This window comes from Orycteropus afer, unplaced genomic scaffold (assembly GCF_000298275.1).
Source record: "Orycteropus afer afer isolate SDZICR_OR568_19922 unplaced genomic scaffold, OryAfe1.0 scaffold00016, whole genome shotgun sequence".
NCBI lineage: Eukaryota > Metazoa > Chordata > Mammalia > Tubulidentata > Orycteropodidae > Orycteropus > Orycteropus afer.
In genome coordinates this window covers 20,109,044-20,128,244 of record NW_006921603.1, presented here as the reverse complement: position 1 = coordinate 20,128,244, position 19,201 = coordinate 20,109,044, and the positions used below count along the sequence as shown (strand labels likewise).

General features: G+C 40.5%; 1 protein-coding gene across 1 annotated transcript in view; it reads left to right on the top strand.

Moving 5' to 3' along the window:
• SLC35D1 (solute carrier family 35 member D1) overlaps positions 1–19,201 on the top strand; it is an 88,602-nt gene that overhangs the window by 35,440 nt on the left and 33,961 nt on the right. Inside the window, exons 9-10 of the mRNA XM_007959328.2 lie at positions 5,022–5,089; positions 18,207–18,285. Of these exons, the coding sequence (XP_007957519.2) occupies positions 5,022–5,089; positions 18,207–18,285 (147 nt within the window). The remainder of the gene's footprint in view (positions 1–5,021; positions 5,090–18,206; positions 18,286–19,201) is intronic.

Sequence of the window (19,201 nt, the reverse complement as noted above, 5' to 3'; positions counted from 1 at the left end):
CCAATCTTCCTTCTGAGGAGTGGCTGGTGGGTTTGAACCACCAGCCTTCTGGTTAGCAGTCAAATGCCTTAGGCACTATGCCACCAGAGCTCCTAAACTAACCAAAAAATTCTAATTTTTTAAAAAACTTTTTTTTTCTCAGATATTCTTAATTAACTGAAAGTCTTACTCAAACCAAATGACTAGTTTTAGGAAGCAATAAACCAAACCCATGGCCATTGAGTCAATTCTGACTTATAGCAACCATATAGAACAGATTAGAACTGCCATATAGAGTTACCAAGCTATAATCTGTAGAGAAGCAGACTTCCATATCTTTGTAACGTGGAGTGGCTGGTGGATTCAAACTGACAGCCTTTTGGTTAGCAGGTGAACACTTAACCACTGCACCACCAAGGCTCCTTAGGAAGCAGTAGGTTCATGTAACTTTTGCTTACTGATTATGCTACATTCTTTTCACTGCTGTGGTATGTTGACCTGTTATATTACATCACACTGCCAACACTTGCAGAACCAGAGACTATTCAAAACAGAAGGAAAGCCCAAGCAAGCATCTTTGTATGTTTAGTCTGTAATAACAGCCACTACTCAGCCAAGTTTGAAGATTGCAGGCACTTGGCAAAGAGCTCATTTAGTTCTGTGTCACATCTTAGAATGACCAGGCAGATCATTCTCTTCACAATGACTTTTTCTCACAACTCTCCCTGGAAGCAGAAGTTTTGTTTTAAGTATTTTGTTTTTCTTGATTAGCAAAGTAACAGTTCATTGTGCCTTCTGTGTTTCCTATTTTAGTGAGAAGAAAACATTTGCCAACAAATCTGCCACCCAAATAAGTGATAGAAGTTTAAATGAATAATTTCTTCTGCATGTCAATTTTATATACATTTAAACTATGTGCATTTCATTCTTTCAGTTGATCCTTTATATAGAGTTACAAGAACAACATTGGAAGGAAGATTTATGCTACATGATTTCAAGATTTCTTATAAAACTATAATAATCAAGACACTGTGATTTTGGATTAAGGGTAGACATTTAGATGAATGGAACAGAACAGTGAATCTAGAAATAGAAATAGACTAATTGTTTTTTGCCAAAGTTGCCAAGATAAATAAGTCCATGAAGAAAGGATAATCTCTTTAACAGTGTAGGAACAGTTTGATATCCATATATAAAAAAATAACTTTGACCCTTACCTCATAAAATACATGAAGAATAGCTTAGAAAGGATCATAGGCCTAAGTGTAAGAGCTTAAACTATAAAACTCCTAGAAGAAAACAAGAGAAAATCTTTGTGACCCTTGAATTAGGCATAGGTTTCATAGAAAAGTCATAAAAAGCAAGAATTATAAAAGACAAATTTGATAAATTGAACTGTTCCAAAATTCAAAGTTTTTGCTTTTCGGAAGACAGAGTTAAGAAAGTGAGAAGACAAGCCACACTGGGAAAAAAATCCTGGTATTTTTTAATATATATGTATATATATAATTATGAACTTGTATCCGGAGTATATAAAGAACACTTACATCTCAGTTGTAAGAAGTCAGAAAACTTGAATAAATACTTAGCAAAAGATTTGGACCACAACTTCACCAAACAAGAAATACTGATGGCCAGTAAGCATTATGCTAAGTGAAAGAACCCAGACACAAACCTTCTGTACAATTCCATGTATGGAGTCAAAGTGGCATGAGTTAAGCTGAAGAGGTTGGCAGAGAAACAAAAGGTGGAATGGTCTCATATTTGCTTGTCAAGGTCATATTGCAAGAGAAGCTATGAACTACATATTTGAGAGAGAAAAACTGTCCCTTTTGGCTGAGAGATAAGATGATCAGTGCACTCTTTTATTTCTCTCCATTCTTTTCCATTTGTCTTTATAAAAAAAAAAAATTTCTTAAACAGTAATTCTCCCCATCTATAAATAGACTCCAGCTGAATTTGTGTAACTAAGGGTGTACATATACATTGACTTGTTAAAGGAATTAAAATACATTTTAATGTTTGAGAAAGCATTTCATACTAGCACTGTAATCGCCATCTGGGAGAATTGCTGAGATTAGCCAGATGTGGCTGTGCCTTCAAGCAAATACCAGTTTCTTTGAACCAACAGGGAGAAGTACAAAATTTCCCCATACTACATTTGTTGTTGTTAGGTGCCATCAAGTCATTTTCAACTCATAGCAACTGTAGTGGTTAAGATTGTGTGTCAACTTGGTTGGGCCTGGTTGAGTGGCTGGGCAGCTGGTGGTAGTTATTCCCTATGATGAGACTGGCAGTCACCTCCCTGGTGGGACCTACCACAGGCAGCTGAGTAGCTGCTTTAGGGATGTGGTCTGCTTCCCATATATAAGAAACAGCTTTGAGAATGGTCTTTAGCTTATGGCATGCTTGAACCCTGTGTGTAGCTGAGTAGTTGTTCAGCAGCCTGCCATGCTCTGCCGACCTTGGGACTTTCAGTGGACTTGAATTAATGGCCTGCCATGTGGTTTAGTAACATTGGGACTGTGCCATTTTATTTGTCGACCTTGCTCCTGTTAGCCTCAGCAGCCAGTAGCTGCCTGCGTGAAGAGATGCCTCTAGCTTCAGTGTGCCGCAGACCAGCACAGTCACTGGGCTCGGTTCTATAACTCGAAGAAGATTATAGGTGAATAGGGAGTCGGCGAATTGGCTAACAGAAGACAAACAACTCAGAGGCTGCTTGCAACTGAGAGCGTTTATTGAGTTATAGGGCCAAGCTTTTATGGTGCTTGTTAGTTCCTTCTACAAAACCACTGACCTTTCAGATATTGATCAGTCAAGCACAGGTTTACGCAAAAACACAGAAAGTAAAGTACCTGATCAAAAACAGTAAGTTTACAAGTTCCCATTACATCACAATTCTAAGTACTACAACAATGATCATAATTATTGTTTTGCCCTTTTTGTCGTATGCCCTGAGACTTTCCATTATGTCAGGATCCTTTTCTAAACAAACTCTTTTTCTGTCCTTTGGAAATATTTACTTTTGAAATTTGCATTGTATCTTTTCACTAATGCTGTGAGCCGCTTTTTTAAACTTGCCTTTTGTTCATTAGTTAATAAACACCAAGGGTTTCTCATATTTTTGTACAGTCACTGGAGATGTTGTGGTGTTCTTTGTTTTTTTCCAGCATGAGTTCACTTTGTTCCAAATCATTGAAAAAATTTCCAACTGGGTCATTAGTTAAGTTCTTATGGTCCATTTTTTAAAATTGCTTGAAGTACTGGAGGCAATTGTTCCTCTGGAATGTTTTCCAGGAGTTTCCTTTGAAGTCATCCATGATTCTGTGGAAAATACACCCTCTCCCAAGGTAGGTTTTAGGTCAATGCCATCGCCTGATCCTCTGACGTCTCTCTGCTCCAAGAAATCTTTATTGTTCTTATTGTAACTAGCAACTATTGAACCAAACAACATTATCAAAAACATCAGCAAACAGGAACAAATGGTAAAAATTGAGAGAGCACACTTCACCCCGGGAAGCTTAGAGTTTCCTTGAAACAGCCGCTTCAGACCGGTGACTATGTCACGCGGACCCCACCGGGGCTGTCGTGGCATCAGTGGTCCAGGAAAAAGAGGCAGAGCTGAAGCCCAAGGTCAGGGGGCTTTCACACAGCCCCTAGAGCCTGGCACTTGGAACTCAGACTTCGTGCCTCCCAAAATAAGAAAATAAACTCCTGTTTGTTCATGCCATCCCATTTGTGGTATGTTCCTCTTAGAGCGGCACTAGGTAACCAGAACAGCAACCCTGTGTACAACAGAACAAAACGTTGCTTGGTCCTGTGCCATCTTCACAGTTGTTGCTATGCTTGAACCCATTGTCACAGCAACTGTACCAGTCCTTCTTGTTAAAGGTTTTCCCCTTTTTCATTGACCCTCTACTTTACCTAGCATGATATCCTTCTCCAGGGACTGGTTCCTTCTGAGAACATGACCAAAGTATGAGAGATGAAGTCTGGTCATTCTTGCTTCTAAGGGTATTCTGGCTGTACTTCCTCAAAGACATATTTGTTCATTCTTTTAGCAGTCCATGGTACATTCACTATTCTTTGCTAACAGCACAGTTCAAATGCATCAATTCTTTTGCAGTCTTTCTTACTTATTGTCCAGCTTTCACATGCATATGAGGTAATTAAAAAAACCATGGCTTGAGTCAGGTGCCCTTTAGTGTCCCCCAAGTGACATCTTTGCTTTTTACTACTTTAAAGAGGACTTTTACAGCAGATTTGCCCAATGTAATGTGTCATTTGATTTCTTGACTGCTGCTTCTATGGCCATTGATTATGGATCCAAGTAAAATGAAATCTTTGATAAAGTCAGTCTTTTCTCCATTTATCATGATGTTGCTTATTGGTCTACTTGTGGGGATTTTTGTTTTCTGTATGTTGAGGTATAATCCGTACTGAAGACTGTACTTTTGATCCTTATCAGTAAGTGTTTCAAGTCCTCTTCTCTTTCAGCAAGTAAGGTTGTGTCATCTGCCTATCACATGCTGTTAATGAATCTTCCTGGAATCCTGATGCTGTGTTCTTCATATAGTCCATCTTCTTGGATTATTTGCTCAGAATACAGATTGAATAAATATGGCAAAAGGATACAACCATGATACGCAACTTTCCTAATTTTAAACCATGCATTATCCTCAAGTTCTATTTGAATGACTGCTTTTTGGTCTATGTATATGTTCCTCATGAGCATAAGTAAGTGTTCTGGAGTTCCCATTCTTCACAATGTTATCCATAATCTGTTATGATTCACACAGTTGAATGCCTTTGCATAGTCAGTAAAACATATTATGTTTAGGAAAGGAGAGACCCTTCTGAAACTGCTTATTGGTTCAATTCTATTTTTATGAAATTCTTGAACATCACTGTCATTGAAATAATACAGGAGATGTGTGAATATACATGGTTAGGGCAGGTTTTGGAAAAAATCTGATTAATAAATGGGACAGTTGACTTTAAGTACCTACTCTAAAATTAGAATGCTTTCTTGAATTTTACAGGCAATGGAGTTTGAAGGCTGGGCTGACACCCTTTTTCTTCTGCAGTTCACTCTCTCCTGTGTGATGGGGTAAGCCTTTATTGCCTTGTTAGCAGATAGTTTTCTTAGAAAAATTGTGCAGTGAATTACTTAATATGGCCCTTCTTTGCAATTCCCACCAAATGACTGGGTGGGACTATGCAGATAAGATACTTGTGGCCCACCAAGGGGTTTGGACAGCTTGCCAATAATGCAAGTAAGGTACATGGAACCCCTGTGGGGGTCGGACCATGCAAATTAGGTGTATGGAACTCGAAGGAGGGAATTGGTCAGTTTTCCATCCTGCTAGGCTTAAAAGAGAGCCAATCTCAGAGCACAGAGGGGACCTGACTATCACTGAGAAAAAGAGCTGGGTGTGACACACATCTTTTTGACCTGGGATCTCTGTGCTGAGACTGTCCTAGACCCAGGAGACACAGGGGGGCTGTAACACAGAAGACAGTGAGAGACAGCAGCACGTAAATAGCAGAAGTGATAGTGGCATGAGGTGGCAAGCACCCAGAGACTGTCGCGAGACAGCTGCAGTAGGGCTTGCCGACCCATGGAGCTGAGAGTTGTTAACACTTGCCTGAGAAGGCCCCCAACAGAACCTGGTGGTAGATGGCCCCCAGAAGGGCCTGACAGTAGCAAAAGCCCAGCAGAGTCTTGGAGCAGAAGGCAAGAAGAAGCTGTCCTGATTGAGGAATTGCATCCTGATTATTCCAGATACTTAAAAGTTGATCCCCATCCTTAGTTGCACTCTTACTTCCCTAATAAACCACTTAGTTATAAGTATGATTTGTGAGTTCTGTGAGACATTGAAGCAAATTACTGAACCCAAAGATGAGAGGGAGTGTACTGAGGGGAGAGCAATAGATGTTAGAAATAATGGAGTAGGGTAGCAGTTTGAAAAAATTGGATGTTTGTGACATCTTTAACCTCGCGCTTACAGGAACCAGCTTTGTGCTGATACTTATGACAGAGATAATTCATTTAGTTGGCATTAGAATGATGGGATTTACTGTTACTGCCTAGACTCGCTGGAATATGTGGTTTTGGACAAAAGGGGATAAATGGGAGAATGAGAAACCTTTGATTTCTGTTTGGAAAAAATGGGATAAAAAACATCCATGGATTGAACCAGCTGTTATGTTTCAGTCAAATTTCCAAGACAAAAGCTGTTCATGGGAGGTAAGCATAGTGGATCTAATTGATGAGGAAATAGCTAGTTGAATGTATAAGGAAATATAGAGTGACGATGAAAGGGCAAGATATAAAACTCCTTAGTTGCTATTATCAGTAACAGCTGCAACGGTAGGGAAAAAGAACATAGGGGCAGATTGTAGCACTGAATAAATCTGGTTGAAGGTACGACTGCTAGTCTCAGGGTTGACCTGGAGAGGAAAAATAATGTTGAAACAATAGGAAATACCCCTATGACGTCTAATCACCAAGAAGGTAGTGTGGGAGGGAAATGGATAAAACCAAGGAACTGTTGAAATCAGAGAGGGTAGTGGAAATCAATATCATCACCTTCTTGAGGAACTGCTACTTTAAAAATCCATTTAAACCCATGTGAAAAATGGATTGTGAGAGCAACTAACATAGGGGCAATGTCTTTAGTTTTGAATGCTATAGAGTACAAGACTATGTTTGAGTTGATGCAAGACCCACAACTCACTATAGAACAGTCACAGATGGTACAAGATCCAGTATACAGCAGATTAACTTGGAGGACATAGCCTGACTGTTGAACTGGATAAAATTTGCAGTGATAGTTGTTTATCCTGAAAAGGAATACTGCTCCTCTCACCCTCTAAATACCCAGTAGAACATTCCAGAGGAAGCAGCTGATGGGCTGCGTATGCAAGTCGTGCTGGAATGACTCTAGAGTGATCAGGATATTCACCTAATTAGTATGTTCCCCTTACACAGGTCATTGTAGATATGGTAATCAATGGAGCTCCTACCCCATGTGTAAACTTATTACTGAAAATTACAAAGCATCAATCCTAGAAGCCTTGTCAGATGTGTTGGCATGGCTTCCTTGCATAGGTCTTACAGATGCAAAAAACGTAAGAGGATTCATAGAATGAGAAGAGGCTATGAAGAAAGAACTTAGCCCAGCAGGATAGAGATTTTAAATGGTTACTAAGAAATGAGGTGAATATAAAACACTGATGAAGTTGAGACAAAGATCCTAATGCAGCAGTATAGGAGGTTGGGTGAACCAGTGGAAACTCTTGCTGGTCCTGCAGCATAAAAGAGGCCTAGACAAGTACATTCTATTCACCCGAGCTGAGAGGAATTTAATGAGGGGAAGTCCTGTTTTGGACCATTTGGAGCAAAGGCACAGCTAGTCAATCAAGATAAGGATTGACAAGGGGCCAGTGAATTCTAGTCCAGTCCCCAGCAGGGGACCCAAGGCTATATGCATATGTGTGGATGAAATGGCCTGGGGGTAGGGAAGATACCTTCTTGGGGCTCCTGAACACAGAAGTCTGATGTACTGTAATCAGAAAACATGTCAAAGAAATCTTTAAGGGGCCTCAAGTTAGACTGAGAAGATACAGGGAATCAGTGGTTAATGGGACTAAGGTGAAAGTTTAGATGAAGATGGGAAGATTTAAACATATCTTGTATGAAGTAGTTGCAACTTCATTGCCTGAACATATTAATGGTATGGATATTATGTCTAATTGGGGAACACTCCTTTTACCTAATGTCGTAAAACTGAAGGCAGAATTGATTGGACATACTAAATGGAAACCATTAAAATTGCCTGAACCCACTCAGTTTCTTAATTTAAAACAGTATAGGATACATGATGGACAAAGGAAATTATTGTTTTGATTAAAGACATGCTAAAGGCTGGAGTGTTGACGCCAATAGAGTCTCTGTATAATAGCCCCTGTATAATGGCCCATGAAAAAGGCGGATTGCTCATGGAGGCTGATAGTAGACTATGGATACCTAGATGAAATTGAGCTTCCTGTGGCTTCAACTGTTCTAGATGTCTTATCACTGGTACATGTACAATAAAGCAGGCTGAGGAGACTAGTACTTAGTGATCGATCTTGGAAATGCCTTTTTCTTGATCCCAATATAAAAAATGAGCCAGCCACTGTTTACTTTCACATGGGAAGAATCCCAATTAACCTTCATTTTATTGCCACAGGGTTACTTGAATTTACTGGCTTACTGTCATAGTTTGTTTAGAAGAGACTTGGATTTGGTGTAGCTCTCAAGTGTAATGATATATTACATTGATGATATCATATTAATATCAAACATTGAAGAACAGATTAGAGCTGATTTGAAAACAGTAGTGGCTCACATGACACACAGAGGCTGGTTAATAAATCTAGCAAAAACACAAGGCCATGCCCAAATGGTGAAATTCTTGGGGATACCTTGGGCAGGAGCCACAGTGACATCCTACAGGCAACCAAGGAAAGGTTTCTGTCACTCCCTACCCCAAGACTAAGTAGGAGACACAGAGTTTGGTTGGTCTTGTTGGATTTTGGAGACTGCATATTTCACATCTGATAATCGTGCTGGCTCCCATCCATAAAACCAGTTGGAAGAAATCTGCATTCAGATGAGGGACAGAACAGCAGCAGGCTATGTCTGAGTTATAGAAAGCAGTCTTACTCTCCCTGCTGTTAGCCCATTATGATCCACATTGAGACATCATTTTGGAGGTGTCTGCCATGTGTGCTTATGCGGACTGGAGCTTACAGCAAAAACTTGAGAAGGCTGCCCTTTGGGAACTGCTGGGATCTGGACTAGAAAGTTTCCAGGTATTGTAGCACAGTACATACCATTTGAAAAGCAATTACTCACCTCTTGTTCATCACTGGTAGAAATTTCCTCACTGACAAAAGGATATAAAATCATCATGAAACCTAAAATACCCATATAATGTCTTGGGTGATGTTCTGGTTAGCTAGTGCTGCTCTGAGAAGAATATACTACAAATGGGATGGCCTTAACAAACAGGAGTTTATTCTTACAATTTGAAGGCTTTAAGTCCAAGTTCAAAGTGCCAGGCTCTAGGGGCTGGGTGAAAGCCCTTCAACCTTGGGGTCCAGCTCTGCCTCCTGCTCCTGGCCCACTGGAGCTAGAGGCTTTTCTTCACTCAGATAGCTGCTGGCTGCTGAGGCTGAGAAGCCCCAAGGTTGACAAGAAAAAAAGGCACAGTTCCGATGTTACCAAACCACATGGCAGGTCATTAACTTAAGTCCATTTTAAGTCCCACGGTCAGCAGAGCATAGCTGACTGCTGAGCGATGACACAGCTGCATGCAGGGTCCAAGCGTGCCATAGGCTAGAGACCATTCTCAAAGCTTCTCCTTATATCTAGGAAGCAGACCACATCCCAAAGGCAGCTACTCAGCTGCTTGTGGTAGATCTCACCATGGAGTTGAGTGCCAATCTCATTATGGAGAATAACTACCAGCAGCTACCCAGCCACTCAGCCAGGCCCAGCCAGGTTGACACACAAACATAACTACCACAAGTTATGTCAGAGAAACACTGTAATAAGGAAGGCAGTACCCTAAATAGTTCTTTAATAAAATGGAAATGGCTAATATAAGAACAAGCTCCTGGGGGAATGCAGGGAGGCACCCACCATATCCATGAGCAGGTGGCCTCTTTTCCCATAGATCCTCCCTGAAATCATTTAAGAAGCTGACACAGCCCATTGCTACATGAACAGTGCCCTATGAACAACTTCTCCTGACTAGCAGCAGATTGCTTCGTTCACAGATGGCAGTTTTAGGGTACATGGACCATATTTGATGTGGAAAGCTGCTGCATTGAGACCAGCAGATGGAAAGACCCTGATTGAAAAAGGTAACAACAGGTCAGCTCAGTTACTGAGGGATGAATTGCATGGTGTCTTCATAGTCATGATGGAGGAATTGGGCGATGGTGAGAATCCATATATTTGGATTTTTACCAATTCGTGAACAGTGATTATATGGTGCCTATATGATCAGGTAGATGGTCAATGGAAAATTGGACTATTAAGGGGACACCCATGTGGGGCATGGACCTATGGAAAGCACTCTGGGAATTTAGAGGGCATCTGAGAGTAGGACATGTTGATGCCCATCAGAAGAACACCCTTCCTGGATTGGAAGGCAGTTGAAATGAACAGTGGACCTGTTAGTATACTCACTTGAGGTGGCCTGCTTGATCCATGAAATGAGCAGACATAGGGGTGCTATAGCAATGTAGAGATGGGCTGAATCTGGACACATCCTTCTTGTACCTTCTGAGGCACAAAATGCCAATAAGGACTGCTCTTTCTACCAGCAAGAAATGCAGAGATTGCAGATAGCAATGGAGTAGAACCCCAGGGGGAAGGCCCAGCACATAGCTGGCAAGTTGATTATATTGGACCAGTGATGCTGTTAGCACCAGGTGGCTACAAGTGGGTTCTCACAGAAATAGATAGTTACTCTGGATTGGGCTTTGCATGTCCCATGATAGATGCAAATGCCAAAAAACACCATTAAGGGATTGGAACAGAAGATACTATACTAATTTGGGCACAGAATTGTATTTCATCAGATGAAGGAACACACTTTATAACCCACAGGGTGCAGCGGTGGGCCAAGAAACTTCATATTAAATGGACATACCATGTTGCATACCATCTTCAGAGTAAGGATATGATAATGAAGTAGAATGGGCAGTTGAAACATTTGTTATCTAAAATGAAGAGAGATAAAGGCATGAAGAGCTGGCTCACACACCTTTGTGGGTCTATGCTTATGCTCGAAATGAGGGATGCAAATGGAGGATTACCATAGGCCAGATTCCTATCCTTTTTTAGGGGTCAGGGAAGAGGAGGAGGAGGAAGATATAGTACCACTGTACATTTCTGCCCCATATTACTTAAAATTGCTTTTTTCCTGCCAGATTCTAAGGTCTTATGACTGGAGATGCAGCTGTGGATGCCAGAATCAGGAGTGATTCCTAAGCAAGGGACTGTAACTATACCACTGAATTTTTATGCCAGTATTTCTACGGCCTTGATAGGATGGATTGTACCTTGCCCCAATCTGACAACATTGGGGTTTACAGTGAATACTGCCATATTGCATAGTGATTGAGAGAGCTCACTAGTGTTGTACCTATGTAATCCTACCCAACATGAATGGAAGTATTGTCTGTGAGCTCTCTGTGGCCATTCCAGTGAATTATCGAGGCCAGCAGAGTAGTAAAGAGTGCTGTGAGAGGTATGGTTGGTGTAAGAATTGGTAAAAAGGTTGGAAGGTGGAGGCATATCTGACCTCCACCTCATTGGAATCAGCCACAGGCTGTTGATCTTGATACTCCTTCCTCCTTATGAAATTAGAGGAGGTGAGATGCCCCAAACCATACCATTTTTAGAGAAATATATTGGAGACGTGTGTCAGATACGTGCCCATCCCTCAGTCAACTGCCAGAGTAATTTGCTGTAGAATCCTTCTGCATTTATACTCAGTATCTTGTTCAGGTCTTCTGAATGTATTAGCCTAGGACAATTAAACCTCCAGATTCAGATGGTTTTGCTGCCCTTAGGAATGTAAAACACTGTCAGTGGTAGGATGATATCCATACACCTACAAGAAAAACCAGTTAATACAACTACTATTCAAATTTACATACCAACCACTAATGCCAGAAATGAGGAAATTGAAGGTTTTTTTTTTTTTTCCACCAAGTTTTGCATTCTGAAATTGGTCAGACATGCAATCAAGATGCATTGGTAATTACTGGTGATTGGAATGTGGAGGGTAAAAACAAAAAAAGGACCAGTAGCTGGAAAATATGGGCTTGGCGATAGAAACAATGTGGGAGATTGCATGATATAATTTTGCAAGACCAATAACTTGCTCATTGCAAATACTTTTTTCAACAACATGAATGGTGACTACACTCGTGTACCTCACCAGATGGAATACACAAGAATCACTACATATGTGGAAGAAGAAGGAGCTCTGGTAACATAGTACCTAAGGCATATGACTGCTAACCAGAAGGCTGGTGGTTCAAACCCACCAGCCACTCCTTAGAAGAATGGTTGGGAAATCTACTTCCATAGTGATACCGCCTCGGAAACCCAAGGAGGGGTCACTATGAGTTGAGTTTGACTCGATGGCAGTGAGTTTGGTTTTTTTTTTGGTGGAAGGAGATGATAGAGAAGATCAATATCATTGGTCAGAACAAGTCCAAAGAAAGGCTTATTGCATAACAGTCCATCAATTCTTCATATGCAAGTTCAAGTTGAAGCTGAAGAAAATTAAGTCCATAAAGCCAAAGTATGACCTTGAGTATAACCCACCTGAATTTAGAGACCATCTCAAGAAGAGATTTGACTCATTGAATGCTAATGACAGAAGACCAGATGAGTTGTGGGATGACATGAAAAATATCATACATGGAGATAACAGAAGATCATTAAAAAGACAGGAAAGAAAGGACCAAAATGGATGTCAGAAGAGACTATGAAACTTGCTCTTGATTGTAGAGTAGTTTAAGTGAATAAAAGAAATGATGAAGTAGAAGTAAATAAAAGATGTCAAAGGGAGGCTCAAGAAGACAGAATAAAGTATTATAATGAAATGTGCAAAGACCCAGAGTTAAAAAACCAAAAGGGAAGAATGTTCAGCATTTCTCAAGCTTAAAGAACTGAAGAAAAAAATCCAAGTCTTGAGTTGTAATAGTGAAGGATGCTATTGGCAGGAAGCATCAAAAAAAAAAAAAAAAAAGATGGAAGGAATATACAGAGACACTGTGCCGAAAAGAAATGGTTGGCATTCAGACATTTCAGGAGGTGGCACATAATTAAGAACCTATGGTATTGAAGGAAGAAGTCCAAGGTACACTGAAGGCATTGGCGAAGAACAAGGATCCAGGAATTGATGTATTACTGACTAAGATGTTTTCAGCAGATACTTTCAGTGCTGGAAATGCTCACTCATCTATGCCAAGAAATTTGGAAAATAGCTACTGGCTAACCAGTTGGAAGAGATCCATATACATTCCCATTTCAAAGAAAGGTTATCCAGCAATGTGAAAATTATTGAACAATATCATTAATATCACACACAAGGATAATTTTGCTGAAGATACTTCAAAAACAGTTGCAACAGTACACCAACAGGAAACAGCTAGAAATTCAAGCCAGATTCAGAAGAAGGCATGGAATCAGGATGTTATTGCTGATGTCAAATGGATCTTGGCTAAAGGCATAGAATACCAGAAAGATGCTTACCTGTATTTTATTGACTGTGTAAAGGCATTTGACTGTGTGAATTGTGACAGGTTATGGATAACATTGCAAAGAATAGGAACTCCAGAACATTTAATTTTGCTCATGAGGAACCTGTACATAGACCAAGAGACAGTTATTCAAACAGAACAAAGAGACACTGTGGTTTAAAATCAGGAAAGGTGTTTGTCATGATTGTATGCTTTCACCATACTTACTCAATATGTATACTGGCCAAATCATCTGAGAAGCTGTACTCTATGAAGAACATGGCATCAGTATTGGAGGAAGACTCATTAAAAAGTGATATGCAAATGACACAATATTCTTGCTGAATGCAAAGAGGACTTATTAATGCAGATCAGTGAGCACAGTCTTCAGGATGTATTACACCTCAACATAAAGAAAACAAAAATCCTTACAACTGAACCAGTAAGCAACATCATGATAAATGGAGAAAATAATGAAGTTGTCAAGGATTTCATTTTACTAGAAGCTCTGGTAGTGTAGTACCTCAGGCATTTGACTGCTAACCACTAGGCTGTGGTTCAAACCCACCAGCCACTCCTCAGAAGGAAGATTGGGCAATCTATTTCTGTAGTGATACTGCCTCAAAACCCAAGGAGGGGTCACTGTGAGTCAGGTCCGACTCGATGACACATAACAACAACAGTATGCACAATCAATGACCATGGAAGTGGCAGTCAAGAAATCAAACAACATTGTACATTGGGCAGATAGATGTTCTGTAAAAGACCTCTTTAATGTGTTAAAAACAAAGGATGTTCACTTTGAGCACTGAAGTGCACCTGACCCAAACCATTGTATTTTCAATTACCTCATATGCATAGGAAAGCTGGGCAATGAATAAGGAAGACTGAAATGATGCATTTGAATTGTGGTGTTCATGCAGAATATTGAATATACCATAGACTACCCAAAGAATGAACAAATCTGTCTTGAAAGAAGTACAGCCGAAATGCACCATAGATGTGAAGATGGCGAGACTTTATCTCATGTACTTTGGACATACTGTCAAGAGGGGCCGTTTCCTGGAGGACAGCATTTTCAGTAAGGTAGAAGGTTAACAAAGAAGAGGAAAACCCTCAATAAGATGAATTGACAAGTGGCTGCAATGATAAGCTCAAACATAGCAACAGTTCTAAGAATGGCACAGGACTGGGCAGTATTTCATTTTTGGTAAATATGGTTGCTATGAGTTGGAACTCTGAAACTTGCTCTTGAACAGAGAGTAGCTAAAGCAAATGGAAAAAGTGATGAAATAAAAGAGGTGAACAGAAGATTTCAAAGGCCAGCTCTAGAAAACAAAGTCAAATGTAATGAAATGTGCAAAGACCAGGAATTAGAAAACCAAAAGGGAAGAACATTCTCAACATTTCTCAAGCTGAAAGAGCTGAAGACAAAATTCGATCCTTGAAGTACAATGTTGAAAGATTCTATGGGCAAAATACTGAACAATGCAGGAATCATCAAAAGAAGATGGAAGGAATACACGGTGTACCAAAAAGAACTGGTCAATGTTCAACCATTTCAGGAGGTAGCATACGATCAAGATCCAATGGTATTGAAGGAAAAAAGTCCAAGTTGCACTGAAGGAACTGGCTTAAAACAAGCTACAGCAATTGTCAGAATACCCATTTAGATGTTTCAACAAACATGCAGTGCTGGAGGCATTTATTTATGCAAGAAATTTGGAAGACAGCTGTCTGGCCAACTGACTAGAGAGATCTATATTTGTGCCCATTCCAAAGGTAATCCAAAGGAATGTGGAAATTATCAAACAGTATCATTAATATCACATGCAAGTAAAATTTCGCTGAAGGTAATTCAAAAATGGTTGCAGCGGTGTATTGACAGGGAACTTACAGAAATGCAAGCTGGATTCAGAAGAGGATGTGGAACTAGGGATATCATTGCTGATGTCAGATATGTCTTAGCTGAAAGCAAAGAATACCAGAAAGATGTCTACCTGTGTTATACTGACTATGCAAAGGCATTTGACTATAAGGATCATAACAAACTATGGATAATATTGTGAAAAATGGGCATTCCAGAACACTTAATTGTGTTAATGAGGAACCTGTACATAGACTAAGAGGCTGTCATTAAAACAGAACAAGGAATACTGCATGGTTTAAAATTGGGAAGTGTGCACACCAGGGTTGTATTCTTTCACCATGCTTACTCAATCTGTGTACTGAGCAAATAATCAGAGAAGCTGGACTGTATGAAGAATGTGGCATCAGGATTGCAGGATGCCTCATTAATAAACCATGATAATGCAGATGACACAACCTTGCCTCCTGAAAGTGAAGATGACTTGAAGCACTTACTGATGAAGATTAACGACTACAGTCTGCAATATGGATACACCTCAACATAAAGGGAAAAAAAAAAAAAAACCCTCACAGCTAGACCAATAAGCAATGTCATGATAAAGGGGGAAAAGATTGAAGTTGTCAATGATTTCATATTACTTAGTTCCAAAATCAACACCCATGGAAGCAGCAGTCAGGAAATCAGCTGTCATTTGCAGTGGGCAAATCCGCTGTCAAAGACTTCTTTAAAGTGGTAAGGAACAAAGATCCCACTTTGAAGACTAAGGTGTGCCTAATCCAACCGTAGGAGCTCTGGTAGCATAGTGCCTAAGACACTTGACTGCTAACCAGAAGGCTGGCAGTTCAAACCCACCAGCCACTCCTCAGAAGGAAGGTTGGGCAATCAATCTACTTCCGTAGTGGTACCACCTTTGGAAACCCAAGGAGGGGTCACTATGAGTTGTGTCTGACTCAATAGCAAATAATAACAACAACCCAAGCTATGGTATTTTCAATCGCCTCATATGCACGTGAAGTTGGACAGTGAATAAGGAAGGTCAAAGAAGAACTGATGCTTTTAAATTGTGGTGTTGGCAAAGAATATTGAAAATACTACGGACTGCCAGAAAAACAAACAAATCTGCCCTAGAAGTGCAGCCAAGAAGTGAGAATGGCCAGACTTTGTGTCACCTGTATTGGTCATGTTGTCAGAAGGGACCATTCCCTGCGGAAGGTATCATGGTTTGTAAGTGAAGGGTCAGAGAAAAGGGAAGGCCCTCAACAAGGTGGATTGACACAATCACTACAGTGGGGGGCTCAAGCATAGCAAGAATTGTGAGGATGGTGCAAGACTGGACAGTGTTTCATTCTGTTATATACAGGTTCACTATCACTGTGAGTTGGAATCAGCTTGATGGCACCTAACAACAATATGAGTTGGAACTAATTAGATGGCACCTAACAATAACAACAGGGAACATGCTCTCAGAGCTACTTCACTGATCTCAAAATCATATTGACAACAAAAGGGAATATTACCATTAACCTTCTATATAATGAAAGAGTCATGGTGGTGGAATGGTTAGGTACTTGGCTACTAACTGAAAGGTTATAATTTGAACCCTCCAGCAGCTTCACAGGAAAAAGACCTGATGAGCTGCTCCTGTAAAGATTACAGCCAAGAGTACTCATTGGGCAGTTCTATTCTGTCACATGGAGTCGCTATGAATCCGAATCGACTCAACGACACCTGACAACAGCCACGTAATAAGCACTATTTCAGCATCCATTATTTTATTTCATCTCTACATTTCACAATTTGATATTCTTGCCTCCTTACCTATGAGGAGTGGAACTCTCGTGGTACAGTTGTTAATGCATTCCACTGTTAACCAAAAGATTGGTGGTTTGAACCCAGTAGTTGCTCTGTAGGAGAAAGATAAGGCAGTCTGCTTCCATAATGATTTACAGCCTTAGAACTCCTATGGGGGCAATTGCACTGTGTCCTATGGGGTGGCTGTGAGTTGGAATTGACCCAAAGGCAGTGTTTTTTTTCTTTTTTTTTTTTTTTCCTATGAGAGCTTGAGAGCTCTGGTGGCATAGTGCCCAAGGCATGTGACTGCTAACCAGAAGGCTGGCAGTTCAAACCCACCACCGACTCCTCAGAAGGAAGGTTGGGCAATCTACTTCTGTAGTGATACCACCTCGGAAACACAAGGAGGGGTCGCTATGAGTCGGGTCCAGTTCAACAGCAAATAACAACACCACCTATGAGAAAGTAGGCGCAGAACTTCAGTAAATTGTCTAAATTTGTACAGTTACTAGGTGGGAGTAGCAACATTTGAATTTGGGGCTGTTTGACTCCTCCCCACCATGTTGTCTTACTCTTTGGAGAGAATATGTAGTAGGCAAGAGGCTCTCTGCATATGTGCCTCTTCTCACCTCCATATGATTTCTTCCCTCAGTCTGTTGTTTAATATGATGTTTGTGAATGGATCTGGCACATGTTGGGCACATAGTGAATGGATGCTTCAAAATATAGTTGACATGGTGCTTTGATAGTGATACTTTGCAGGCTCAGAAGACTGCAAATCTGGGAGTTCTAGCTGCTGCTGCTTTATTGTCAAGTGAACCTGTTTTCCCTCTTAAATTAGTTCTAATTTGGCTTTCTTTCATCCTTGAACATCTATCTTCACCCTGACCCAGAGGTCAGGGAGGTGCACATCTGAACTGGTGTCTATGAGCTTTCTATGGTTTAAGTGAATTAGTAGGAAACATGATTTTAAAAACGTGTTCATATTATGAATGATATTTTCAGGAATTGGGTGAAGGTAGCAAGGAAAAACACCTGGTCAGAAATGTTTTTCTTGTTAATGAAATTTAAAGAATTCTCTGACAGTCTTAGACACTGCAGTACAAAGCAGCAAGAAGAAGAGTGTTCGCATTTGGTCAGTAACTGGAATGTGCCAGTACTAGCCACAGTTGGTCTTGGTTAGAGATTATTATAAAGCAAGCCACTGGACCTTACTTACAAGGTACCTCCCCCTCCTTCATTCCAGGTTTATCTTGATGTACGCCACAGTACTCTGCACTCAGTATAATTCTGCTCTCACAACTACAATAGTTGGCTGTATTAAGGTGAGTTAAAAAAATTGTGTGTATATGTGTGTGTATCTGGTTTATTTGAAAATTATTTCTCTAAAGTAAGAATCTGGCTTTGTTATTAAGCCTCCTATTCCTTATTTCCTTGTCTGATGTCTTGATAGTTGGATAAATTGTGGTGCTAGTTTCTGAGACAATCTTTAAGAACTTGGAGGAGTGCAGTCTCTACTTTCAGGCAATTCTACTCTGAGGAGTGTGGGGAAAGGAGAATGTGTTTTCTCAGAGTAGAGGAAGAGTGAAGATTAGGCCTATATCTGACAGGCCAATGAATAGTTTCATAGTGATAGGCCCGTCCCTTTAACCCCCAGCAAGACATGTTCTGTTCTCTTCCTCACTGAATTCTGGCTGTTTTGTGGGGAAAGGATGCTTGCCAGAAGCAATCAAGTGAGTTTTTCCTATGCTTGCGCCAAACCTTAAATTGCCCATTTTTAAAAGCTGTGTGTACATTCCCAGTGACGTCATTTCCTCTTGATCAATTTCATTTGAGGGGGCCTCATTTAGTCTCCAGCCAGGAGAGCCAAGTCAATATTGAGCTGAAGTTAGTGCCTTGAAATCTGTGGCCTTTTCCATCGGACTTTGTGATTCTAATACTTTAAGATCCAAGAGGCCACAGCATGCTTTAGTTCCAAATAAATCAGCAAAGTAGCTTTGCTTTCTAAAGGCAAGAGAGAGAGTAGGTCTTTGATCATTTTGGGGAAAAGGGTGCAGTTGCTCCTGTGATATCCCTTCTAATACCCTATAAGTCAGTAGTGAGGGTAGGGGATCTCTGGGGACATCTAGGTCAATTGTCATAACATAGTCCATAAAGATAATGTTATACATCCTAAGGAGCTCTGGTAGCATAGTGCCTAAGGCACTTGACTGCTAACCAGAAGGCTGGCGGTTCAAACCC